Source organism: Lissotriton vulgaris, chromosome 4_1 (genome assembly GCF_964263255.1).
Source record: "Lissotriton vulgaris chromosome 4_1, aLisVul1.2, whole genome shotgun sequence".
NCBI classification, from domain to species: Eukaryota; Metazoa; Chordata; class Amphibia; order Caudata; family Salamandridae; genus Lissotriton; species Lissotriton vulgaris.
The window spans coordinates 1,262,018,231-1,262,045,608 of record NC_141691.1 but is presented as its reverse complement, the minus strand read 5'-3'; the positions used below and the strand labels follow the sequence as shown (position 1 = coordinate 1,262,045,608).

Below are 27,378 nucleotides of genomic sequence, written 5' to 3'. Positions count from 1 at the left end.
CTATGCCAATGCACTCTACACCATACTACTTTACTATGCACCACTGCACTCTTCACCACTGCACTTTACGCCAATCCATTTCAATCTACTCTGCACCACTGCACACTACGACACTCTACCTATGCCACTGCACTCTATGCCACTTTACTCTACTCTGAAACAATCTACTTCACTGCATCCAACACCACTTTATTCCACTCTGCACCATCCCACTCTACACCACTCCACTCTATGCCACTGCAATCTACCCTGCACCACTCTACTCCCCTGCACTCTGTGCAACTGAACTCTATGCCAATACACTCTATGCAACTTTATTTTAAACCAATACACTCTACGCCACAATCTACTCTGAACCACTGTACTATATACCACTTTACTATGCACCACTCTATGCCAATGCACTCTATTCCACTCTACACCATTGCACTGTATGTCACTTACTCTGCACCATTCTATGCCACTGCACTCTACACAAATGCACTCTACACCATTCTACTCTACACCACTGCGCCCTACAACACTCTACTGTGCAACACTGCACTCCCTGCCACTGAACTCTACGACACTATATATATATATATATATATATATATATATATATATATATATATATATATATATATATATATATATATATATATATATATTTATATATTTATATATATATATATATATATATATATATATATATATATATATATATATATATATATATATATATAAATATATAAATATATATATATATATATATATATATATATATATATATATATATATATATATATATATATATATATATATATATTACCTATAGTTAGGATTATTTTCAATAGGGAAAGGCAACATTCTATTGTGAATAACTTTGGCGCCGGTTGAGGAATCTGCCTGAAAATTTCCTCAAATTTGCCTCGCGGCGCTCCGGTCCTTCCCTGAAAGTTTGGGGGGGATTTGTCAAGCGGGGGCCGAGAAAAAAGGGGGGTCCCAAAACGTGTTTTCCCCATGTTCATTTCAATAGGGCGGTCGACCTCACTTTTAGCCCGAACGGCTGAATGGATTTCCACCAAGCTTGGCAAATTTGTAGGGACTGGTAGCCCGATGTGCCTTTGCTATGTCTCAAGATATGTGCTCCAGTTGATTTTGAGTAATTTAGGTTCAAACAAATATATATATCTATAAGCGCACCTCGGTACGCACACCGGGGCGCTAACCAGCGCGCTACGCGAGTTCACGCGAGGAAAGCTGATTGGCTCTCGGGTGTCTTTCAACATTCCAAACAGTCCGGAGCGGCCGCCATCTTGTGTCTCGGTAGGATCGAGACACAAGAGGTGGCAAAAACAAAGGGGGAAATGACCATAAGGGGGCAGAGTAGACCCCCCGACCCCCTAGGCTTGATGTGGGGGCTATAAAAGGGCCCCGCGGGACAAACATTTTTTTTTCTTTCGATTTGCGCGGGGGAGCGCCCGGTACACGCACCGGGGAGCAGACCGGGGAGCGGACCTTGGGGAAAAAGAATGACAGAGTTTTTTAAAAATGTAGCCTTTTTTTATAAATTGGAGGTAGTTCTATAAAGAACTGTTTTTTTTCTTTTTGTTGTTTTATATTTTTTTAATGTTTTTTTGAACATTTTGTACTTTTTTTGGCTTTTATGAACTATTTTATATTTTTTTTGTTATTTTTATGGGGAGAAACAAAAACAGGGAATTTTAAACGGCTCAACTGGAGCAAAAAAAATAAGGAAAAAATTATTGTTTTTTGGGGCAATTGTGGTTGTCACCAGCACGGTTGATGAGCTTTATGCTTTGCTCACCATAGGTGATGGTCTTACCACAAAATATACAAGAGATCTTGTATTCCCCAAACTGTGGTTGTATGTTTGGGACCATCTCCCTTGTCTCTGGTCCCGATGGAGTGGGTTGCTTTCGTTTGGAGGTGCTGGGTGAAGATTGGGGAGGGTTGCTGGCCAGTTCTCTCACCTCTGCCGCAGCATAGTTGTTGGGATGCTTGCGCTGCATGTGCCGAATCATGGTGTTATTGCCAAATGAGTATTTCTTATTAGGGTTCCCCCTTGAAAGTTCAATGCCACAGATTTGACAAGTCACCTTTGGCGCATTCACTTTCTTCTTGCCCTCTGGGATGGAAAAAAACTCCCATACAATGTGCTGCTTTGGCCTATATGGGGTATTGTCTTCTGGTAGGAATGTCCTACTCCCCTCCTCCTCCTCTTCTTCATCTCCACCACTGTGGTGTTGTGGTGGTCCTCTTGGTGGTGGTGGTGGTGGTGCAGATGCTCTAGCTGCTGCTGCTACTGTAGCCATTTTAAAGTACAAAATATTAGTGACAGATCTCCAAACAGGTCTTCCTCAGTCAAAGGACAAAGTCAGAATAAGGAAAAAAGGTGGGGGCTTTCATCATTTGGAAAAAAAAACTGTCCTGAACCAATGAAAAGTGTTATTTTCAGGTCACATGACCCGGGCTTTCATCATTTGGAAACCAAAACTGTTCTGCACCAATAAACAGTGTTATTTTCAGGTCACATGACCCGACGCGCTTACCCGTCGGATGCTTACGTTGCGCGATCGTATTCGCTCAAGTGCTTCCGGGTGCGCTTACGCCGTGCGTATCACGCGCACGCGGCTACGCGATACGTCACAATGATGTTTTCGTTTGCGGCAATAGCGCTAACGGGACGCTCACCGGTGCGCGCCCCGGAAAACTGCACTTTCCGGTGCGCTCACCGGGGCGCGCACCGGGAGCGCTCCAGGGCAAAAAAAAAAATTGTATTATATAAATATACAATATAGGATTCATTATAAAAAATATTACATTTCATAGGTTTGAGGCCCTATATATAGTTAGGAATTAGCTTTTAAAAAACCTACGAAATTCACAAAAAAAACCATAGGTTTCACACCAGTTATAGTTAGGAATTAGTATTTAAAAAACCTATTAAATTCACTGAAAAAAACATAGATTTCACACTAGTTATAGTTAGCTGGAAATTTTACTGACATAAAACCATAGAAATTCCAACGTTATAGTTAGTTGGACTCACTATAACAAGCGCGCTTGCAATGCACTGCTGATGACGTCACATTACATCACTCATGACATCGTCAGTGACATCACTCATGACATCACTTCGGGCATAAACAAACGACGCGTTTCGAGCTCACGGGCTCTTGGTCACATGACCACCATTTCTTTCATCCTCATTTAAATAGTGACAGAAATCATAAAAAGGGAAGAAAGTACTCAGTGTTTACAAACATCACACGGAGACTTTTTAGAAAACATGCATTATTCACAACAAAATAATCACTGTTGAGAGTCATAATAATGCACTTTCCCTAATTGTTTGGTTTTTAAATCGTTATTACGTGATAAATTTATTTTTAAGTTCAAATAAATTGTCACACATAGCGCATTAAGGTATAGTACCCTTATGTTTCGAATGAGGGGACAGGTTAGAAAAGAGGGAGGAAATGATAGAGATATAAACGTTATACCTGAGATTGGAGAGAACAATAGATAGAATTATATCTAGAAGGAAATTGTATTATATAATTATACAATATAGGATTCATTATAAAAAATATTACATTTCATAGGTTTGAGGCCCTATATATAGTTAGGAATTAGCTTTTAAAAAACCTACGAAATTCACAAAAAAAAACATAGGTTTCACACCAGTTATAGTTAGGAATTAGTATTTAAAAAACCTATTAAATTCACTGAAAAAAACATAGATTTCACACTAGTTATAGTTAGCTGGAAATTTTACTGACATAAAACCATAGAAATTCCAACGTTATAGTTAGTTGGACTCACTATAACAAGCGCGCTTGCAATGCACTGCTGATGACGTCACATTACATCACTCATGACATCGTCAGTGACATCACTCATGACATCACTTATGACACCATCCTTGTGACAGAGTGACAGACCTCCTTTTAGTGTAATGTAACCCTTGAAACACATATTCAAAAATAGAAACTAACATTTTCAAAAAATGGAGATACCCATACCAGTTACAACAACCAATTCAGTAATTCCACCATCTATATACACATCCACTCATTCACCAACAGTTCTATATAGTCACTCATACATATACTCACTCATCATATGTAGTGATACATCTATACATCCTGTTATACACCGATAGTCATCCAAAAGTTACTCACACACATACTCACACATGCAAATAAACTATTGAACATCCATTTATTTGTATATACAACTATACACACACTACCTCCTTACTTCTAAGGAAACTTACACATACTTACTCTCTTAAACAATCACTTATAGAAACACATACTTATTTAAACAGGAACTCTTACAATCTCTTACTCTCACATATACTCACTTATATACATCAAAACTCACATACACTAGATTAAAATATATGTCGTTACTAATAAAGACAATAGTGAGACAGTCATTCACTCACTAACACACACATATACACACTCATCCACCCATACAGTCCTGCACATATACTGTCTTCAAAACACATACAAACAGTGAGTCAATCACCAACCCATGCAGCCACTTATACACAAAGTGAAACACTGATGCATATATATTTCAATATTTAAAAGTTACTCGCTAATATATATATATTCAATAAAATACACTTAATAAGGCAGTTAACCAATCATTTAAAAAAAAATCCATTTACACACTTATTTAACCATTTATTCTTCCATCAACCTTTACAAATACATATATAAAACATATTGATTTTTCAGAAAGACACACATTCACTGGCTGGCTGGTGTCATCAGTGATGTCATGAGTGATGTCACTGATGATGTCATGAGTGATGTAATATGTGACGTCATCAGCAGTGTATTGCAGGCGCGCTTGTTATAGTGAGTCCAACTAACTATAACGTTGGAATTTCTGTGGTTTTATGTCAGTAAAATTTCCAGCTAACTATAACTGGTGTGAAACCTATGTTTTTTTCAGTGAATACATATATATATATATATATATATATATATATATATATATATATATATATATATATATATATATATATATATATATATATTATATTATATGCTTTTCTGCACCACCGACACTCTATACACTCTACAACACTCTACTTCACTCTGACACTCAACTCCATTCTACGCCATTCCACTCTAAAACACTTCTCCCTCCCTGACATTCCATAACACACTACACCAGTGGCTCTTAAGCTTTTGACTTCTAAGACACCCTATCGTAATCATTACTTTAATGCAGGGACTACCACTGTCTCCTTGCTGGCATCAAGGGCCCCATGCCCGAATCATTATTGGAGGTTAGGGGCCCCGGTCTAACCATTGCTGATGATTTAAACTGCAAATCAAAACACAAACACAGAAGTAAGCATTCATCAAATGTAAGAAAGTGGCTCTGTATAATACTGCACCAAACAAGGTTCGTTGTGCACAGAGTCCCCAGTCCCCAGAAGTATGGCAGAGGTTAAAGTTAGATATAACCTTACTCTCAAAAGTGGTAGCTTAGTCGAGCAGTAAGGCAGTATAAGAGGACATTGTAAAGCATTTGCTGTACACACTGAGTCAGCAAATGGTCTCACACACTCAAGAACTGTTTTCTAGGCCAATTGTTTTGTTTATAAAAAATATATAGTTGTTTTATTTTAGAACCACAGTAGGTATCATAAATACTTTCTCAGAATGAGATGTTGCAATTGAATACTTTCAAATAGCAGTTGACTTTTAAATGCAATAGATACAGTTGTTGCAATATGCAACACAAGTTAAACACAAAATAACATTGAGCTCAATGAGAAGTTTTAAGTAAATGCAATAAAATCACTTTACAAATGTTTTTCTTACTCAGGGCTGGATCCTGGATTCAGCCCTGGTGCATTTCCTGTAAACAGTTGAAAGAAATCGTTTTTGTTACACAGGCGATTTTTAAGGAATATTTGTAAGTTCGGGGTCTCCCAGTGTCAGGTAAGTACAGTTGTTACACCCTCAGCGGCAAAAGGGCACCCGGGTGCAGAGTGAGTTAGGCCCAATGTTATCCTACAGAGGATAGGGGGCCTTCGGTTGGTGGCTGTTAGCAGGCAGGCCATGCTGCTGTGGGAGCTGAGCTCCTGGTCACTTACACAGGGCAAGTGGGGAAGTAGAGTAGGATAGGTGCTGCACTCCCAGTGGCACTCGGGCGGCTGGGTGCCAGGTGCTTTTAGGCCTTCGGGCGCCCAATGTTATTCAATGAGAAAGCTGGAAGTTGAACAAAGGCTGCAGGCTCGGGGACAGAGATTCTTCAGATGCGACCACCACTTCAAGAGGTAAGTTGGGATCTTGGAGGATAGGTAGACACCCAGGAGTTGGGCACAGGTGGCCGTGGGGCACCGGGTGCAGGGATTTCTTTTGACGTCGGGAAATCTTACCCTCAGCTGGTCGCGGTTGGAGGGGGTCCCTTGTTGTGAGGCTGCAGGCGTCGTCAGGAGTGTTGAGGAGGGTCCTTGGGCACTGGATTTGTGGTCACAATCGCCGGGGGGCGTCCTCATGGTCTTTGTTCACTCAGGCACAGGCCGGGCTCGGCGGGTACAGAGTGTGCTGGATTCGGAGTTCGTGGCTGGCACCAGGGGTTGTCGCTGTTTGGGCAGAAACCACTGCTCATGAGACTCCCAGTCTTTAGATGAGCAAGGCAGGTCGGTCCTTTGGGGTTTTTGAGGTTGCTGTCTGCAGGAGATGCCTGGGTTTTAGCAGGAGCAGGTTCATGGATCAACAGGCCAGTAGAGCTGGGGCCAAGTCAGTTGGTGTTGTCCTGTTGTTAGCAGCTGCATGGCAGGTCTTGTTTTTTTCTTGTTCTTCTTCTTGTTTCAAAATCGGGATCTGAGGAAGGAAGGTCCAGGGTGCCCCAAAATACTAAATTTAGGGGCGTTACAGGTAGGGCAAGGGCAGGGACCAATGGGTCCCTGTTCTGGGGTGAGTACACCCCCTATCCTGCCACTCTCCAGTGGGAGGGGGGCAGGACCCTAGCTCTGATTGGTTAGGGCTCCCCATTCTCAAAATGGCGAGAGCCCGGAGTTGTGCTTTACCTCGCCTCCCCCACCTGAGGGGTGGGATTGGCAGAGGCTGGCACACCCCCTTCCCTTTCTTTGTTATTCCCGCCTGTCTTTCCGCCAAAGTGGGGGTCAGAACCGGTGGGGGCCAGTTGCTGAGTACAGCAAGTGGCCTGGAGAAGCTCACAAAGGTGGCATGCCTTTGAAGCTCCCCCTGCCCATCCTGGGGGAGGAGACCCAGCACCTCGTCCCAGGATGTGCATTGTTGCAGACCCAGGAGAGCGGATGGCTCTCTACCCAGGGGTCCAGCAACATGTCTGCTGTATGGCAGCCTAGGCAGCTTCTTAGTCAAGACACTGGTAGTTGGTTAGGTTTCAGGGGGCATCTCTAAGATGCCCTCTGTAGTGCATTTTACATTAAATCCCACACTGGCAACAGTGTGGGTTTAATGTACTGAGAAGTTTGATACCAAACCTCTCAGTCTTCAGTGTAGACATTATGGTGCTGTGGAGTTCGTAATGACAACCGTCCAGCACCATATACTCTCAATGGCATCACTGCACTTACTGTGCCCAGGAATGGCCCTTGGTACTGTAGGGGCACAGGGCTCATGCACCTGTGCCCACACCACTGGCATAGTGCACCCAGCTAGAGGGGTGACTAAGGTATGCCAGGGCAGTGTTTTTGTGGCCATGGCACACAGGGATGTGTGCCACGTCGACTCTCTGTTTAGTTCTGCACCAAGACACTCAGCCTGCAAAGGCAGTTTGTGTGTGTCAGGGTACAGGGCCTCTAAGGGTGGCAGCCCTTAGCGGCCTTCTCTGGTCACAGTGCCCTGGGGCTTACCTGTGGCCAGAGATGCCAATTGGGTTTAGGCTTTAGTACAGTTTTAGGGAAGGAATACAGGCCCTGGGAACCTAATTGGCGGGGACCCAGGGCACACCAAGGAAAAGTGCATAAGTTATCAGGCAAAATGTGGGGGGGTTACTGCAACAGAAACCCACTTTCCCACATCAAACAAATAAAGAAATGATTGAATATTTTATTAAATTCTGGAACAAATATAAACAAATAAAAAATGTAATTGTAATAGGAAGGTTGGGGTGTTTCTAAATTCAATTTAGGCAACTAATTGTCCCTACTAACTTCTGTTTGATGTATTTGCATTGCTCCCACAAATCAATCTGAGGATTCTAAATACATTTTAGCCTCCAATTTCAAATTCCTTCACATTAACAGAACGTTTTAAAATGTTCATTTGTACATGTTGCTTCTTTCTGTATATACACATTAATAAGTTGTCAGTATGATGTAATTTTCTAAACAGTCGCAGACCCTTTGAGTAGGCTTTGCGGAGCCCCACGGGTCCCTGGAGTACAGGTTAAGAACTACTGCTCTACACCACTCCACTCTATGCCACTTCACTCCACTCCACTTCACTCTACTCTACACCACTCTGTGCCACTTCATGCCACTCTACTCCACTTCATGGTTCTCTTTTAGCCATGCTGAACAGTAGCCAAGCTGGTGTACAACATGGCTAAGTCTAATTGGCAAAGTCAATAGTTCTTGCATAGTTGAGACCTATTGGCTTTGCTAATGTGTGTTCTGTATTGGGCATCCATGTAATCATTGTACAGCCACACTGCTTTCATGTCTGCCCCTTTAAAAAGCACACCTGCATCCATTTCTCCTTCATGAAAGACTCTGGTGCCCGACAAGAATCCTTCTCCTGTACTTCTGGTGGGTTCCATTTTGTGATGCTCTGAATGGGTCTACAGAAACACTCCACATACTTGTCAAGGTCAGCCTTGCATACCTCTTCCCACCCTTTCTGCATTGGCTTCTGTAGTCAGGTCTCAACCAGAGGCTATGCAGTTACAGTTCTTTGTTAATGGCATGATGTTTTATGTTCTGTTACATTGGAAATCCTCTATTTAAATTCGACAGCAATCTCATGCCTTTTGGAGGTAGACATGAGCATTATGAAATATCTCAAATCTTCCTATTCCACCACTGGGGCTTCTGGAGATAAGCCAGTGAATTAAGGTGTCTAAATGTTTTTCAGTCTACTATGGGAGTTCCTCAATTGCCAGAACTGCCTTCTGTGTGTTATTGTTTGCCACCTTACTGGCATTCTTTATCAGTTTTACAAGGCTAACAGAGAGTTTATTGAACAAGACTTGTAATTTGCAGGTAAAACGCAAATGGTTACAGGTTTCTTAAACTGTGACTAGTTACCTTCCTATTTGGCATTCTTATAGCATTAACAATTGACTCTGTACCAAACTCAAACCCATTGCCTGAAAGTTGCCTGCCAATTGAGCAGCACACACTGAGTCCACTGGGCTGTATAAAAAGGATATGCACCAATTGGATTCAGTTTCATATCACAGTGACCCATGATACCTGAAGCTCCTGTGTGCTGGGCCTTTGAGGAGAAATTTCCTTTGTGTACTATCAGGTCTATGTAGTATGCAAGAGTGAGAGAGAGAGAGAGAGAGAGAGAGCATGGCGGGGATTGTACGGGCCTGTGAACAGCAAAGAATGTGGTGCTATCTTGCTATGTGTTGAATTTCTGTTACCAGTCCTGGTCTGTTCATTTCCACCTTATGAGACATTCTTGACCTTTTATAGGTCTGGCATTAGACAATACATTTTGATTTTACTAAAATTATACAGATATCCTACTTACAAGGGCTTTCAGCCAGCCATTTTCATCCATTAATCATTCTCATTTTTCTTCTGGCCCCTACAACATCTGTTTTTTATATATACTGCCTGAAAGGCTGCCAAATTCCGTGGTTATCTCCTGCACTGCAAAAAGGGTCCTTACACGATTCGGTTTAACCAGTTGTAAACGGTCTGGATATGCCACATATTTAATCATATGTCTAGGTAATCTTACAGGTTCAACAGCTAGATTGTCGGATATCATTCATAATAGTGGTTCCATATAAAATATACATTTAGGGTGGAAGAGGATATCGATGGCATGTTCCCTGTGTGCTTGGAAAACTTTCCAGAGTTGAGCCTGCTAACTGATATTGTTGCACGAAATTGCAGACAGATTTATTTAATTACCTTTACAAAATGTGCTTGGAAGTCCTTCTGTTGTATCTCCCCCCATAAGAATGTCCATTCCACCCTCTCAAAAGCCTACTCTGCATCTAAGCATATATGGGATAGAGGTTGCACAGAGAACTCTTCCCAAACATTGAAAATAGTAGTTAGCTTACTATGTGTGGTAATGACTCCAACTGGTACAATTTGTGCTGCCAAGGTGATATTAAACAGACAATTTTGCTATTAAGCCTTGTTGCAATAATTTTGGCATAGTCGGTACAACGTAAGGAGATTGTGTGATAAGAACCTACTAGATCGGGAGATTTATTTTTCCAGCAAAATCCAATAATACGGCCATGATTATATAACTCCGGTTTTGTCCCCCCTTGTGGTAAGAAACTGAATAAAACGTGCTATTGCTGGAAGATACAGCCTGTATAATTCCGAAGGGATTCCATTAATGCTGGAGGCCGTGCCGAATACGACAGATTTAATAGTATCAACCATTTCTTGGTAGGTAATAGGCTGAATTAAGCATGCCATATTGAGATCATGAAATGTAGGTGGTTTGTTACCCTCTAGGAACCTCATAATATTTATTTTGTAGGTTTTAACCCCTTGGGTGCGGCCGCGATTCTGCGCCTGTGCAGCACATTCCGATCCCGGGTGCGTTCATGACGGACCGGAGCCGTCATCAGCACACTAGAACTGTGTGCCATGACGGCTCCCGGCCGTCATCAGCATTAAACCCGGCTGTGTTTGGATGATCAGTGGAGTATAATAGTTCATAATACCGCTGAAACTCTTCAGCGATACCCGATTGATCATTTATAACAACCCCCTCACGGGTTATAATAGACATCACCATTTATTTAGCAGTATTAATTCGAGTTTGAGCAGCCAATAAAGTACCAAATTGATCTCCATGCTCGAACTGATGATGCTTATATCTCCTGGCTTGGTCGGCAAGTTTTACATTTGATATAGCTTTACTTTGTGACAGATTTTTTTTAATTTCCTGCCAAATTACTGTTTTTAAATTTGCGTTGTCTGAGCCTCTGGTAAGTTTTCTATGGAGATCTTCCAAAACCCCCAAATGGGTTCTAAGACTATTATTTTCTAATTGTTTCAGCAATTTAACGTGGGCCAACCACATATTCTTTAGTGAATTCTCTTATATAAGCTTTTAATGTGCCCCAGACTATCCTTGTACTGGCCGTGCTTTGGCTAACGGATACTAACTCTGGTACCTGGATCCGTAGTTTGTGTAAATATTGTTGTAAATAATTCGGAAAGATCCACAACTGGTTAGGAGGTTGGCTACAAGGGACTTTTGAATCCAGGTAGAGGGAGGCATGATCTGATACCCAAATTGGAGGAAATGTAACCTTGGACCAAGGTGCTAATCTTCTGCTTATTAAAACATTATTGATATTGGAATAATGATGATGAACTGGGCAATAAGATGTATAGACTTTTTTTTTTTTTTTTTTAAGTTTGAAGTTTATTGAAATATAAAGAAACAAAGACAGAAAATGAAGAAACAATCAAAAGTTATGAGAAAATGAGAGTAATCTTACATATTAGCGAATTACATTTAGGAAACTGAAGCATAAAATATGAATAAATAAGCAATGAGAATGAGGAACATAGGAGGATGAGGAGACATCTTAAAATATGAAAATAGATTAAAAATATGATAAAACATTTGCTGTAAATAACAATATGAAAATCGAATACATTAAGGTAATGCATTTATGGAGGTTTACAAACTTCAACCGTACGTATTGGAAGTGGAGGAGGAGGTTTAGCAACTGAGGATAGATAGTCAGTGAGGGGAAGCCATAAGAGATCACGTTTGATTGCTAAGGAGATAGGAGAGACAAAGTTAGTGTCAAGTCGGTGATTAAAGCACACTGCATTCCACCATGCAGTAAAAGAAACATCCTTAGCTTGTTTCCAATGCGATGTGATATGGTGGAAAGCAATGGCTATGCATAAGTCAAGTAATTTATGGTTGGAGCTGGACTCAACAAAGGTGGGAGATAGGGAACCTAAGAAAATGTGTGAAATGGAGAATGAAAACGTAAATTTGAAAATTTTTTGTAGTTGGGACCAAACTAAGTGCCAGAAACGTAATATAGGGGGACATTCAAATAGCATGTGTTTCAAATCAGCTGAAATGGATGTGCAGGACCAACAAGTAGCTGGAGTGTCTGGGGAAAAGGAGGACAGGAGCAACGGAGTGAATAATAAACGATTATAAATAAAGAATAAGGTTTGTGTGGTATTTGCAGCTCTGGATGTACTATGGATCTTAGACCAGATTTTGTCCCATAAAATGGTGGACCATGTGTGAGAGAAATCTTCTTCCCAAGCCAACTCAACCTTAGATTTTAAACGATCAACAGAGGATTGTAGAGATTTATAAATAAAAGATGCAGAAAGAGATTGATCAATAGCATTAGAAATCGATAGATATGTGGTAGGGATAGAGTTAGAGGTTGGGAGTGAAGAAAGATATTGAGTAAGGGATGGAAGTATCGATAAATATTGTTTACGGGAAGAGGCAGGTAACGAGAATTGAGTTTGAAGATCTTGGAAAGAAAGAGGCTGATTGTCCGAGAGAAGTTGCGAGATCCATTTTAAACCAAGGGAATGCCAGGATTTCCAATATAAGGAACGGTTGCGAATTTTGAGGAATTTATTATGCCAGATAGGTTGAGCATGGGTGGAGGAGGCAGATGGGTATGTGGATAATAAATATGGACGAAGAAGAGAGCAAGAGTGAGAGATGATGGGGGAACATATGGATGACACCTTAGAGGTAAAGGATAGAACTTCTCGAAAATCGTAAGGATGCAGAAGAGAAGATTCCAATGTGAGCCATAGTGGAGGAATGAGAGGGAGATCTGAAGAGAGCCATTTCATGGATTGTTTTAATGAAAATGCGTTATGATATGACTTAAAGTGGGGGAATTTGACACCACCAAGGGATTTGTCTTTTTTCAGGGAGGAGAGTGCAATCCGAGATTTTTTGCCTTTCCATAAAAATTTTAATAGAAGGGAGTCTATCGATTTGAAGTAATGATCTGGAATACGGATGGGAATCATGGAAACAGAATAGAGGACTAGGGGTGCTAACATCATTTTGATGGAATCTAGTCGGCCCCACCAAGAAAGGAATAGAGGATTCCAACGTGTTATTGATGTATTGATTTTGGTAGAAAGAGATTCGAAATTAAATTTAAGAGTGTCTGGAATACGGGGGGCAAACCAGATACCCAAGTATTTAATCTTTATGGGTTGCCAGGAAAAACCAGAAGAGTCAAAGAGATGTTTTTGGCAAAGGGGATTTAAAGGCAAAATTTCACATTTATCAATGTTAAGACGATATCCTGAGACGGCAGAGAAAGAAGAAACTTGACTAAGGAAGGAAGGTAGAGTTGTTTGAGGATTTGAGCAATAAAATAAAATGTCATCAGCATATACAGAAAGTTTAGCTTGTTGCTGAGTACCATATTGGAAACCAGTAATCGCGTCATCAAGTCTGATCTTAGTTAGAAAGGGTTCTAGGGCTATAATAAATAATAAAGGAGACAGTGGGCATCCTTGACGAACCCCTCTTTGGAGAGGAAAGTAATCGGAAATCATACCATTTGCGAAGATTGAAGCATGGGGGCTAGAGTATAGTAGAGAAATTAGAGAAATGAATTTAGGGGGGAAGCCAAACCAATGGAGAGCTTGGAACATAAAGTCCCAACCAATTCTGTCGAATGCTTTTTCAGCGTCAAGGGAGATAGCAGCAAGGGGGGAGGAAAGGGATGGAGCTTTACTCAGGATATTAAAGAAGACACGAGAATTATCTGATGATAGGCGACCCTTGACGAAACCGGATTGTTCAGGACCTATAAGTTCAGGTAATAAGGGATCTAGTCGGAGAGCTATAATTTTGGCGAAAATTTTATAATCAGTGTTTACTAGTGATATGGGGCGGTAATTCTTACAAAGGGTATGATCTTTATCTGGTTTAGGTATTAAGCAAATCAATGCTTCTTGGAAAGTTCCTTGAGAGGATCCGGAGGCCGCAAAAGATTGGAATAGGGAATGCAATTTTGGGAGAAGAAGGGAGGAGAAGTGGTTATAAAATTCAATGGTAAAACCATCGGGCCCTGGGGCTTTACCTCGACGAAGAATAGAAATTGCATGAGAAATTTCCGATTGGCTAATGTCCATGTCCAATGAGTGAAAGTCAAGATGGGAAGCTTCTGGAGGAGGGATGTTATGAAAATATGAAAGAAGATCTTGAGGGTCGGGAATAGATTCTGGGGTGTAGAGATTCTGGTAAAAGGAAACAAATTGAGCAAGTATGTCTTTATCTTTAAAGAAAGATACTCCATTTGGGTTTTGCAAGGATTCAATTTTTGTACGTTCTTTACGTATCTTAAGGTAGTTAGCTAGGAGTTTGCCCATCTTGTTTTGTCCGCCATAGTAGCGGGAATTGCATTTTAGAAGAGAGTTAGAGGCGGCGTTGGTGGTGAATTTATTGAAGTCAAATTTGGCTGCGATTAATTCACGTAAAGAAGCTTCAGAATTTGAGTTATAGTATGCATATTCCAATTTCTTAATTTTATCCAAGAGTTGAGTTGACTTAGAGATTGATTGTTTTTTCTTTTGGGAAACAAAATTAATGATGAAACCTCGTGCAGCTGCCTTAAACGAGTCCCAAATCATAACAAAGGGGGAGTCAGGAAGATGGTTATGTGTAAAAAATTCAGTGGAAAATTGCTTAAATTGGGTGCAAAACTTAGAATCAAGAAGTAGGGAATTATTAAATCTCCAACGGCCTGAATGAGGGGAGTAGGGAATAAGATCGATGTCTACAAAAACGGGAGCATGGTCTGAAATTAGGATGGAGCCTATATCTGAATGAATGGCGAGTTGGGCCAGTGGTTTGCTAAGAAAAAGGTAATCAATACGTGATTGGGATTGATGTGTAGGGGAGTAAAAAGAGTATTCTCTGAGGTCAGGGTGACAAAGCCTCCAAATGTCAACTAATGCATTATTCTGTATAGAGGAGATAAACTGGGTGTGCATCTTGGAAGGAACAAATTTAACTTTTGAATTTCTATCAATAAAGGGGTCATAAACTTGGTTACAGTCACCACCAAGAATAACGTATTGGTCATTGAGGGTAACAAGTTTGTCCGAAATAGCAGGCCAAAACAGTTTATCAACACCAGTTGGGGCATAAACATTGAAAATAACTAGAGGTATTTTATCTATAAGAAGATTAACAATTACCCAACGACCATTATCGTCACACTCTTGAGATACAATTGAAACATTTAACTTTTTGTGACAGAGTATAACAGTACCATTTTTCTTACCTACAGCAGGCGAATAAAGAACATGACCCACCCAACATCGTTTAAGTTTAGTAGCCTCTGAATCAGTAAGGTGGGATTCTTGAAGGAGGGCTACATCTGCTTTAAGTCTGGTTAAATGCGTTAAAACCCGTTGACGTTTAATGGGGTTATTTAACCCCTTAACATTCCAGGTGACTACTCGGAATGTAGATTAGCATGAGAATGATATAAGAGAAAAGATAAGGTGGAATAAAAAGGTAGTTGAGAAATGTTGAGAAAAGTAGTAAGATTGTAAGAACAGATGTAGGAGAGAGATAGAGAGAAAAGGTGAGAGTAAGAAAAATATGAGAGAGAGAAAAGAGTATAAAAGAAGATAAGAGAACAAAGCAAGAGAAGAGACATAACAACAAATACAAATGAGAACTGGGGGGTGACGACGCCAGAAGAGGACGACATCAACAACAGAAACTCACGTCATCGAACACCGGAGGAACCAGCTTAGGATCAATTGAAGGGAGCAGAAAACTACACCGGGATGGGGAACAGAAGGAGAGAATCTGTGATGAGACAAAAATGGAGAAGAGAAGTTAGAAGTACATAAGAACGCTAACTGTAGGAAACTACGCAACATTGTAACATACTAAACAAGGAATATGTGTGAACAATAGGATAAGGGAAGTCGAAACTAGGCACAGTAGGGAAACAAAAGGATAAATACTCAATCAATCAGGAAAACTCATGAATTATTAAACTGGTCTGGCAGTGTCCATGTTGATGGTTTCATGATGACGAAGGAATTCTTCAAGGACTCGTGGATCTTCAAAAGTCGTTGTCTTTTCTTTATACGTAACCTTGAAGAGGCAAGGATGTAGGAGACCGAATCTGGCACCAAGGTCTCGTAGTCGTGGTCGTAGATCAAGAAATTGTTTCCTTCGGTCAGCTGTCACTTTGGCTACATCTTGAGATAGATACAGACGATGACCTTCCCAAATAATCTGTTTCTTTGCCTTGGCTGCCGAAAGTACTTGAAGTAAATCGGTATATTGTAGGAAGAGCATGATGACTCCACGTGGTTTGGAGGAAACTCTCGGACCCAGTCTATGTGCACGTTGAATATTAAGAGTGACAGAAGATGGAAGGTCTAGAATTTTCGGTAAAAAGGTTTGGAAGAAGGAGGTTGGATTGGACCCTTCGGTGAGCTCTGGAAGATTATAAAGGCGTAGGTTATTGCGACGATTTCTATTTTCCAACTCTTCTGTCTGTCGTCTTAAGAGAGAGACATCCTTCTCCAATGTAGAAATTCTAGAACAAGAAGATTGTAGAGCCTCCGTTGATTGTTCCACTAACAGGACTCTGGATTCGAGAGTGGACCATTTATCGTGAAGAAATTGCAATGTTTTTGTAGTTTCAGCCATAAAGGGTTTAAGAGCTCGGAGTTCTTCAAGAATGAGATCCATGGATGCGGAAGATGGGTCAGAACCTGGAGATGGAGGATCTTTCTTGTGACGCTTCGTGGAGCCAGGTTGTGGAAGTTTACTGGTGACAGTAGCCTTAGGTATTGCCCCACGAGTGATATCCGCTTTAGAAGGAATAGTGTCCTCCATGACGTGCGACGTTGAGTCAGAGTCAGAGGAAAGAGGCAATTTGGTTTTGGAAGCCGTGAGCTTGAGAGTGCGCAGTTTCCCCATATATGGTATGGGAGATAAATAATAATGTACCTGTAGACTCCGTAGAAATAAGTTGTGTGAAGACGGCGCTCCTCAAACTGAGAAAATAGCAGTGTTTGGAAGGTAGAGCTCAAACACAGTGATGTCAGGGCCGTGTACACATGCGAAGAAAAATGCGTCACACAAAAGACATCAATAAAATAACACAGCTGGAATTACACTGCATATGGTGCATATAATAAGGGAAACCGTCTGCATCATGTGGAAGAACTGATAGAAATTATTGAGGGTAGCCAGAAACAAACGGTATCCTGTTCAGTGACTGTCATTGAAGAGCGGCGTCCAAATGATGGAAATAGCTTGAAAATAGCAATAGTGTGGAGAAAGCCTGAGGAAAAGAAGGTACCAAAGGCTGAAAAGCGCCAACAGGAAGAATTAGCCACTGAGGAACAGGAACATCATATATTTCATCATTGCCGCTTTGAGCGCGTTTCACCTGGAAAGCGCCGCACTGTGGCGCAGGTTTTCCGCTGACAGAGTCAGAGACGCGGCAGAGTCGAGAGAAAATGGCGGCCGCTGGGAAGCGCGCCGCGTTAGTCACGTAGAAATTGCATTTAAGCGGAGCAGAGGGTCGCAGGCGGTATCAGTCTGCTCACCTCATGCTCCGACGTGTGAAAATGCAGTCGGCGTCCAGAATGGTGCAGCAGGAGAGGAGAGAGCCGCTGGTGTCGGCGCTCGATGTCCGGAGCTCCGCAGTTAAGCCGCCATCTTGTGCGGCGCTCAAGCCACGCCCCTCATGTATAGACTTTTTTGATGCCCTTATCGCATCTCCATGGATCTACCACCAGGTTGTATTGATCCACTAGTAGAGAAATCGCCCTCCTCGTCTGACGCATGCGGTGGCGGCCGGGCATCGGCATTTGGTATATTTAATACGGGAGATTGAACACAGTTAAAATAGCCTAGGATTAAGTAGTCCCCTGGTTTATTTACCAAGACTATGCATATGTCACACACGATAGATAGATAATCCTGATTTGCTCCGTACATGGAGCATGTGTTATTTATTTTATTTTTATTTATTTATTTATTTATTTATTTGAACTTATAATGCACAACAGCTACCCGCAGTGGGTTTCCCGGCGCAAGGAATAGACTGAAGTACATTTACACACACACACAAGTAGAAAGTAAGGACACAACAACAGTATCATGTTATGTGTAGTAGTTTCTAAATGCGGTGTAATTATTGCCCACCTCCATGCAAGATCGCTTGCTTAATGTGAGATTTGGAATTCTGTTTTAGAAAATAGCATTGTAGTCCCTTTAGTTGTTGTAGTGACTGAGCTCTTGTTTACTAATTTAACACCAACACATTTAAATATTGATTGAGCCTTTAACAATGTTCTAGTCTCCTGTAGACAGACTAATTCTTGAAAAAAGAACTGATTAAAGAAAGATGGCGGCTGGGGGCAAGGTTAAGGGCAGGTAGCTGCCTGGCTCGCGTGAACCCTCCCAGCGCTGACTGCCATGAAGTGACTGCCCTTTCCCTTACCCTCAGCACCTTATCTTCACTGTTGTATTGCTGAGCTGGGGCTGGCTGCATTTCTTTTTGGAAGGACCATTCCTCCGCCCTGGCGGTGGGAGGGGGTATGGGGGGTGTTGTCAACATCCACGTGGCTCTCCTGGGACTTTTCTGAACCTGCAACTGGTTGGAAGAGCAGGGAGCTGACCTGCACATTTGTCACTTTTTCCTCCTGTGCACTGTTTGCTACCTCATGTATTTCGTTTGCTCACAATTGTCACTTTTACCTCATGTAACTTAATGTCTGCTTTTGTAATCTGTTCACGTGTAATGTTCTCTTCATGTATCACTCCATGTATCAATTCTGTTCCGATTGTGAAGCGCTCTGACGTCTTCGGGTAAAGTCTGCGCTATATAAAAACGCATAAATAAATAAACTACTGTCTGCTCAGCCTATAAAGTGCTTTCCCTGCGGAATCAAAGTGGAGGGGGGGTCTTTTTTTAATTTTGTTAGTGACCCACTCAGCTCTGCTCAGCTTGGCTTGGCTCAGGAGGCCAGCTAGCCTGCCAGTCACCTAGCCTCCAATTCTCGACTGCCTACTCCCTATCACTTAATGGTGCGCGAAGGAGCAGGGTGAGATGACCACATAAGCCAGGACCTGAGCTAGAACAGAATGAATTCGGGGGAGGGAGGGGGCGTAATTTCTGTCTGGATTCATTCATCTGCATCAGTTATGAAGGGAAGGGTTAGGGCCATGCAAATGACCAGGCAGGCCCGATGGGCTTTTTATATGGGTAGAGTACTCAACCTCAGGTACCCCAGGGTGCCCTGTGTGTGGAGGGGATGGGGGTGGAAGGAGCACCGAAGGGAAGGCTTATGGTGGAATGGCAGGTTATTCGGAAAAGAGCATTTTAAAGGCAGAGGGCATCTAAATTGCTGTCAGACATGGACAGCGAATCTTACCCTTGACAATTAGCAAAATTAGCAGTGCTAACCTCAGTTTCAAAGGGTTAAACTCAAGATTAAAACAACCATTGAGTACATTTAGAGGTGACCAGATTAAAATCTTGGGTGAACTTTATGCAGACCGTTTAAAAGGGACACAGCAATAAATTAGTGCGGTGTATGCACTCTATTTATTTATTTATTTGAAAAGTTTTATATAGCGCAAACATATCCCTCACTCATTTTCCCCTATAACAAAGCTTTGGCACAACAACTCATGTCAGGGTAACATCATCACTTTGTCAATCATACATGACACAACAACACTTGCCACGTAGGCCACAGTGCAACTCAACACTTTTAAACAAACACTGCCAGCAGTGCAGTGTAGCATGCTACCTACCCTCTAACACACTATGGAGGCTCTTCGCGGAAAACTTTATATGAATTCACCTACAATCAGCGCTTAATTTGTAAAAGAATAGGTGCCGGGGTCCTCGTCAGGACAGTCGTGATTTTCAACAGCAAAGATCTGACAAAGTACGTATTTATTTTGAATAGACCATTTTTAGTTCTCTTCATCTGAAACAGAACAGGAGAGTAAGTAACAGTAGAATATTGGAAACGTCAGAAGGAGGTGCAGTGCCATCTATTGGGCGATCTTTCTACTTCACTGTGTGTGTTAAAGGACGGTCTCTGGTAAAGTAATCCAAGGGTCGCTGAAAGCTTCAGCACTGAGAACATTCCGAATGTATTGGAAGCAGGGCTCGAGTCAGGGTACCACGCGGGTGGACGGCGTCCCCACACTTATTTTACTGGGAGCTCGATAACTCGAGCAAATGGAGCCAGACATTCACTCTTTGGCCTCTCTGGGGCGAGATCAGAGGTCATTCAGAACGCTGCTCACGCGCTGGCTTCTCTGATGCATTTGCATCTAAGGGGTGAGTGAGGGGAGGCAATGAGTCTGATGGTGCAAGCCACCTTTCGTGACGTCACTTCCGGTCATGAGGTCAGCGCCCCCCTGCTGCTTTTTTAGGACTTGTGCCCTGATTGGAAGGGTACTTTTAAAAACTGTGGGGCTTATTTACAAGCCCTGTGCAGCACATTTCTGCAGTCAAAGCGTCACTTTTGCAACGCCCCGGATGCGCACAGTGCAGGCTTTTCATGGCCTCGTACATATGGGGGATATTTGCAAGGAGCTTGCGCCGCCACTTCGGCACTTTTTTGATGCATCAGCAGTGCAAAGTGCAGACCCATATTTACCCACATACAGCCACCCTGCAGGGATTTTTATGGCCTTGTAGTTAGTGAGTGAGGCAACACAGGGCAAAGCGCTGCGTTGCCTTACTTTGCACCAAGGAGGCAGTCCATGGGCATTGCGGTGGGTGTTCCCACACAACACCCCTGGATTTTGACACAGTCACAGATTTACAAGGACTTGTAAACCTGGAAAGCGTCAAAACCTTACGCCTCTCCAGGGCAGGCGTAATGAGGAGAAATAATTGTTATCTCTATGTGTGCTGCATTCTGCAACACACTCAAAAGGAGGAAAATACCTCCATTGATTTTTTTTGTTCAGGAACGGACAAGCAATCATTGCTACAATGCAGACACCCTTGCACCATTGTGCAAGGCTGCCCGCGTTAGCGCTCGGCAGCCAGTTGTGCGCCTGCGTAAAAAAGAGGACAAGGTTGTGTCAGATCACCATAAATACAACGAATCCCATCACTTTCCTTATGGAGCGGTGCAACAGCTGCCTTGCGGTGCTGCATTACGCCTGTTCCTTGTAAATATGCCCCCTGGTGTGAAGTAACACAGTGCAAGTCGCTGTGTTGCCTCACATTGTTTCAGAGCGGCATGCCATGGGTGTTGCGGTGGGCGTTCCCACTCCAAACCCATGGTATTTGAGCCAGTCCCAGATTTACAGCGCAGCTTAAATCTGGTAATGCATAAAAACCGTGCGCATCCCCAGGGCAGGCGCAACTATTGTTTTTGTGGAGGAAAGTGTCCCTTCCTACAAGAACACAACCAGATTTCAGCCCCATTTTGCTAGGGTGTCTGTACTGGGGTAAGGTTGCCTAAACAGCACCAGCACAAAGGAAAGGACAGAGATGAGTCGTATTGCCATAAATAAATAAATCCTTGTGGCGCAGCCTGGTGCAGCAAGCTGGCTTGCGGTGCTGCGTTGCATCATTTTGATGTAAATGAGCCCCTAGATTTATTGGAAACGTGTACAATTAGCAATTTTATTGTATGCATGTGATAAGTTGGTATATTTCTGTATTTATATTTATTTTGTAAAAGTTTTATTACTGTAATCAACAAGCATAATGTTATCAGCACAGATATGAATGATCCTCATGGCTGCATCACAACGGATCACTAAAAATTAACTCAGTTTTATTGCTCAAAAGTGTGTCACTGGCCATAGTTTGAGGAATGGGAGAATATAGATGTACAGACGTTTTAATAATCGTTGCTGAGGTCACTTTATATTTTGGAGTGCCAGGAAATAAGCATCATCTATTTAACACAGGCTATTTATTGTCTAGAAAAACTGTGATGCACAAATAAATGACTATAATAAAAAAAAGCTGAAATATATACCTAGTCAACCTGATCTTTGATAGTGTTTTTTTATTTATTGCACAAAAAGGCAAAGTGAGTATGACACACTGTGCTAAAAGATGTATACAGCTGCTACAGCATCAAGTACTTATGACAATGGCAGAGAGGATTGTAGTGTATAGTTTTTCGTGTTTCTGTGCACTTCAGCCAGATATTGATTCGCAGCCTCTTCCTCGACTTGCAGACTCTACGTCAGGAGCTTGAAGCAACGTTTTACGAAGACAACTTCGACTGGAACCAGGTTCGCAGCAACGATGCAGCAGGCCTGCTAAAGATGTTTATAAGGGAACTCCCGAGCCCTCTCTTCACTGTGGAGTATCTGCCGGCTTTCATCGCTCTAGTGGAAAGTAAGTATATGGCCGCCCTACGAATACTCACGAAATGGGGACCTTATTCATAAAACTGGGTTGGGTACCTGATAACGGGCAGGTGTTCATTTTCGTAAACTCCAAATCCAGAGTCATAAAATCATGATTTATAGATTTTTACGAACAGAAGTAGCACTTTATAATTGTGAAAAGCCAAAAACACATTTACTGGGGCCTCATTGCCAGTTGCTCTATAATTCCGAATATGTCCATAACTGTACCTACAGTTACAGGCCCTGTTGGAATTTTGAGATCTGTTTTAACTTTGCCGACAGGAGGCCCTATTACATATAGGGCGCACTCCTCCTGTTTGTGCCACGACACACCTTTAAATAGGTGCGCCATGCGCATACAGGGACAGTGCGTCCTGTCACAGTGAATGAGCTGTTCCCAAGTCACCCACGAAATTCTGCTGCCCTGCTCATTCAAGTGAAATACGGAGAGGCTACTTCAAAGCCGCCCTGTATTTCACTGTGTTGGCAGTAACCTGCCTGCACTTTAAAGAGGGATTAAGCATCCCTCTGCAGGCAGGTGAAATGAGTAACTGCCTCCATCTGCAGGGGGATGCCTAGGGGTCCATAGCTCTTCCCGCTTCAGAGGGCCACCATCAGGGGGTGCACTGATGACCCGCCACAGTTTTGTGGCACACTTTCAGTGCACATCTTGGCAGCTTCTTTGCCTTTGCACTGCCATCCATTATACATTGAGGGCGCAGAGGTAAAGAAGTTCCCACATTTGCATGGGGTTACATCACCATGCAAATGAGGGAATGCCCTCTTGAGATACCACTGGTGCTACATGTGCACCAGCACTATCTGTATTACAGAGGGGGCCGCACAAGCATCTCTTCCTAGTGTAACCCTTTGATTCCCCAACAATGGCCAGGGGTAGACAACATATGCATATTTGGCATTTGGACCGGTTCCAAATGCACATTTTACCAGTATTCATATTCAGCAGTGAAGCATGTGTTGATTTCTTTTGTTATATGACCATCTATGACTTCATTGGTTAAATCATGTGATACATTGTATATTTTTATGAGCAGCGTCACCTATAATGTCTTAGGCCTGCCAACCCACATAGTGCCACCGTTATCACTCGGTATCAGCTCTCGCCACTAGCTCTCCAAGTGAGAGCCCGATAGGCAAGGTGCGGTGGAAGCCCCTGCACTCAGTGAGTTTCCAGGTCGTCCATGAAGGTCTTGCATAGCTTAAGACCATCTGGGGTTTTACAACTTCCCCATTTTATCTGGACAGCGTGTGAAGCCTGTGTTGGTATTCAGGGGAGAGACTACAAATTCTGCTCATGCAGAGCTGGACTCTAAGCATCATCCTTCTCATTGACCCCTCTCTCACCGAGGATCTTAGTGAGTGTTCAAGCAGTGATAGTCTCAAAGCTCAAATCACCCACACACCCGCCCCCTCCCACCCTGAAAATTAAGTTCAAGGTTGGCAGGTCTAATGGCTACCGCACGTTCTTGCATGCATGTTAAGGTGGCATAAGTCCAGGGGTGCCAGAGATGTTATCTTTACCTATACCTGAAGTTGTTATCATGACTTGTACACAGATCAGTCAGCCAAATAATTAAGGACTTGGCCAAAAGCTGAAACGTGTTTTATTTTTTAGTGCTTTTTCTGAAATTGGGTAAAGTAGTACAACACTAGGCCTCAAAGATGCATTTGGACAAACTTTTAGTCTCTACAGTCACATTGAACTCTGTAGAAGTATCGCAAACATCACTTAAAAGGGACAGCTACCATGAGCAATTACCTGGCCCTGTGCAACCCACTGGAACAGATAGCAGGTATGATGGGTAATTTTCAGAGGCTGAAGACAATGCAATAAGGTAGACTTCCAATAAGGATCGCATCACCTGTGGCCAGAAAAGTGAAATCTTAGTAGTTATGGTTTAACGTGCTTCCTGCCTTGGACTCTAATGGCCATGGGAATCTGCTGGCGAGGATGCAAAAGACTACAGAGAGGCCAATGACCTCGTCAGGTTGCCTACGTATCTTTCTGATTGAAGGCATCCAGTACAGAAAATTGCACATTTTACACCAGCTTACCTGCTGGGTTTCAGGGTGGTACAAACTTAAGCCTGTCATTGGTTCTTTTCAACATCTATGTCGTTTTCTTCTTTATCTCACAAGTGAGGCAGCATGAACTGTGGTATGAACTCAGTGACATAATGCGACTTTGCTCAGTCTGAAGAGGCGCAACACTTAATCCGAGATACTGTCTTCAGATGGAAAGTGTCGACCCTGCCTCGCTGTCACTCTGAAACCTCAGAATGGACAAAGGCCAACCGGCTGACCCTTAACAATTCCAAGTGGTTACAGCAAACACTTTGTTAGCTCTTTGCTTTTCAGTGGACCTGCTAGTGAAGGTATTGCACGCATGTTTGCCCATGAAGTCGTACGTAATGTTGGTATCCTTTTCAGCAAGAACAGGATGACAGAGACAGAACTCCTTAATTTGATCATTGTTGCTAACCAACACTAGAATAGTGGGATGTTTGGACCTTGACTGAAGGGGTTCAGGGCCAATAATGATGGGTATAGCCCTCCTGCTCCAACACTCCAATGTTGTTCTTCTGTTAAATTTAGAACTTACTGCCCTCAGTGTGTGGAGTGTTCTAATGGCTTTATAGACCTTTAACAATCAGTACATTCATTGGCAGTGAGGTATACAGTTATAATATCACCCCATCTTCAGCACAGCTTCTGATCTGGGTTCTTTTGCTTTGCCAGGTTGGTTATATAATTACATTCATGCCAGACTTCTGGAAATGCATTTCAAAAATTTCCAGACCAAACAAAATTGACCCTCAAACCCAGTCTGAAAACTGAGAGACTAAGAGAAACATTCAAGAACTCCAGTTCCTGTAGATGGAAGAGTAAATGCAGTTTAGCATACTACACACACACACCACAAATCAATAACTCTTTGTAGCCCTCAAAACCGCTAGGACAAATTTATATCTGTAAGTCTCCCATAGATGCTTATCTAAGAATAAACTAGTCTTTTTTTAAAACGCAGTGCCAGGCCGATCGACAAATAACATAAAACAGTCTTTTTTCCTTGCCCCCCTGCGGGGTCCTGTGGTAGCGCTGGTGGTTTATGCAGCATTAGCTCTATCGCCTATAGTTGTTAGCCCAATGACTTCCGGCAGGGAAGCAAGGAAATCTAGTAGTAGGTTAAGCCTCTTCACCTGGCTGAAAGAAAATAGGAAACAAGCATTTACAATGCAATGGTCTCGGCATTATTAAAGGTAGAGCTATTGGCATTGCTCATGACATTTTTTTTCTTTTTTTTAAAAAACATAAATAAATGGTATTGTCATTTACAATGGCAATAGGTGAGCATTAGAGAGTATTCGCAGACACAGAGCCACACACACACAGACAGAGCCGCACACACACACAGAGCCGCGCACACACACACACACAGAGCCGCACACACACACACAGAGCCGCGCACACATACACAGAGCCACACACACATACACAGAGCCGCGCACACACAGACAGAGCTGCGCGCACACACAGACAGAGCTGCGCGCACACACAGACAGAGCTACGGGCACACACAGACAGAGCTGCACGCACACACAGACAGAGCTGCACGCACACAGAGCCGCGCGCACACACAGACAGAGCCGCGCACACACACACACACATACACAGCCACCTACACACACATAGAGCCACCTACGAAAAAAACTACACACGTACACAGAGCCACAGACACACATACAGAGCCCAATACACAGACAGAGCCCAACACACACACAGAGCCCAACACACAGACAGAGCCCAACACACACACAGAGCCCAACACACACACAGAGCTAAACACACACAGAGCCAAACACACAGAGATAAACACACAGACACAGAGCCAAACACACACAGACACAGAGCCAAACACACACAGACACAGAGCCACACACACAGACACAGAGCCACACACCCAGACACAGAGCCACACACACACACAGACAGAGCCACACACACACACACAGACAGAGCCACACACACGCAAACAGACAGAGCCACACACACAGACAGAGCCACACACAGACAGACAGAGCCACACACACACAACAAGAAAAACGGCACAATCAGGGGGGCAGAAGGCACGAAAAGCGGCCCAATCAGGGGGCAGAAGGCACGAAAAGAGGCCCAATCAGGGGGCAGAAGGCACGAAAAGCGGCCCAATCAGGGGCAGAAGGCACGAAAAACGGCATAATCATGGGGCAGAAAGGACGAAAAGCGGCACAATCAGGGAGCAGAAAGCACGAAAAGTGGCACAATTAGGGCTGCCTCATGTCCTTCACGGCCAGACGAGACAAACAATGGCGTACACAGGCTTCCGGTTTTTTTTCGGATTTGGGGACGTGTTCGGTGTTCAAAAGTAGGAGTGGCTAAAAAGTGGAAAGAAGAACACCGAACACACCTCCAAATCCGAAAAGGACGGAGCCTATTCGGAGGGACAGCTCTCTCTTCCAATGGCTGGCCTCCGTTTAGGAAGCCAGCCAATGGGAGAGAGACAAAAACAGAGGCGGGACAAATCGTACTACTAAGAGTCATTAAATCTCGGTACTTCCGGTTCTGCCGAAGGCAGAACCGGATAGTACCTCGACCTAAAAACTAAGAGCATCAACTTGCTACCACCTGCCTCAAACCTAAGGCCTGATTATAGAGACCATATATATATATATATATTTAAATACACTTAGGGGGCATCCCAGTACCACCAACCGGG

The 27,378-nt window shown here is 42.8% G+C and overlaps 1 protein-coding gene across 6 annotated transcripts in view; it reads left to right on the top strand.

Moving 5' to 3' along the window:
• Window positions 1-27,378, top strand: part of LOC147723120 (rho GTPase-activating protein 28-like) — a 1,353,671-nt gene that overhangs the window by 1,239,328 nt on the left and 86,965 nt on the right. For all 6 annotated transcript variants that reach the window (XM_086965471.1, XM_086965470.1, XM_086965472.1 and 3 more), the window contains one exon: window positions 22,425-22,587. In XM_086965471.1, the coding sequence (XP_086821597.1) occupies window positions 22,425-22,587 (163 nt within the window). The remainder of the gene's footprint in view (window positions 1-22,424; window positions 22,588-27,378) is intronic.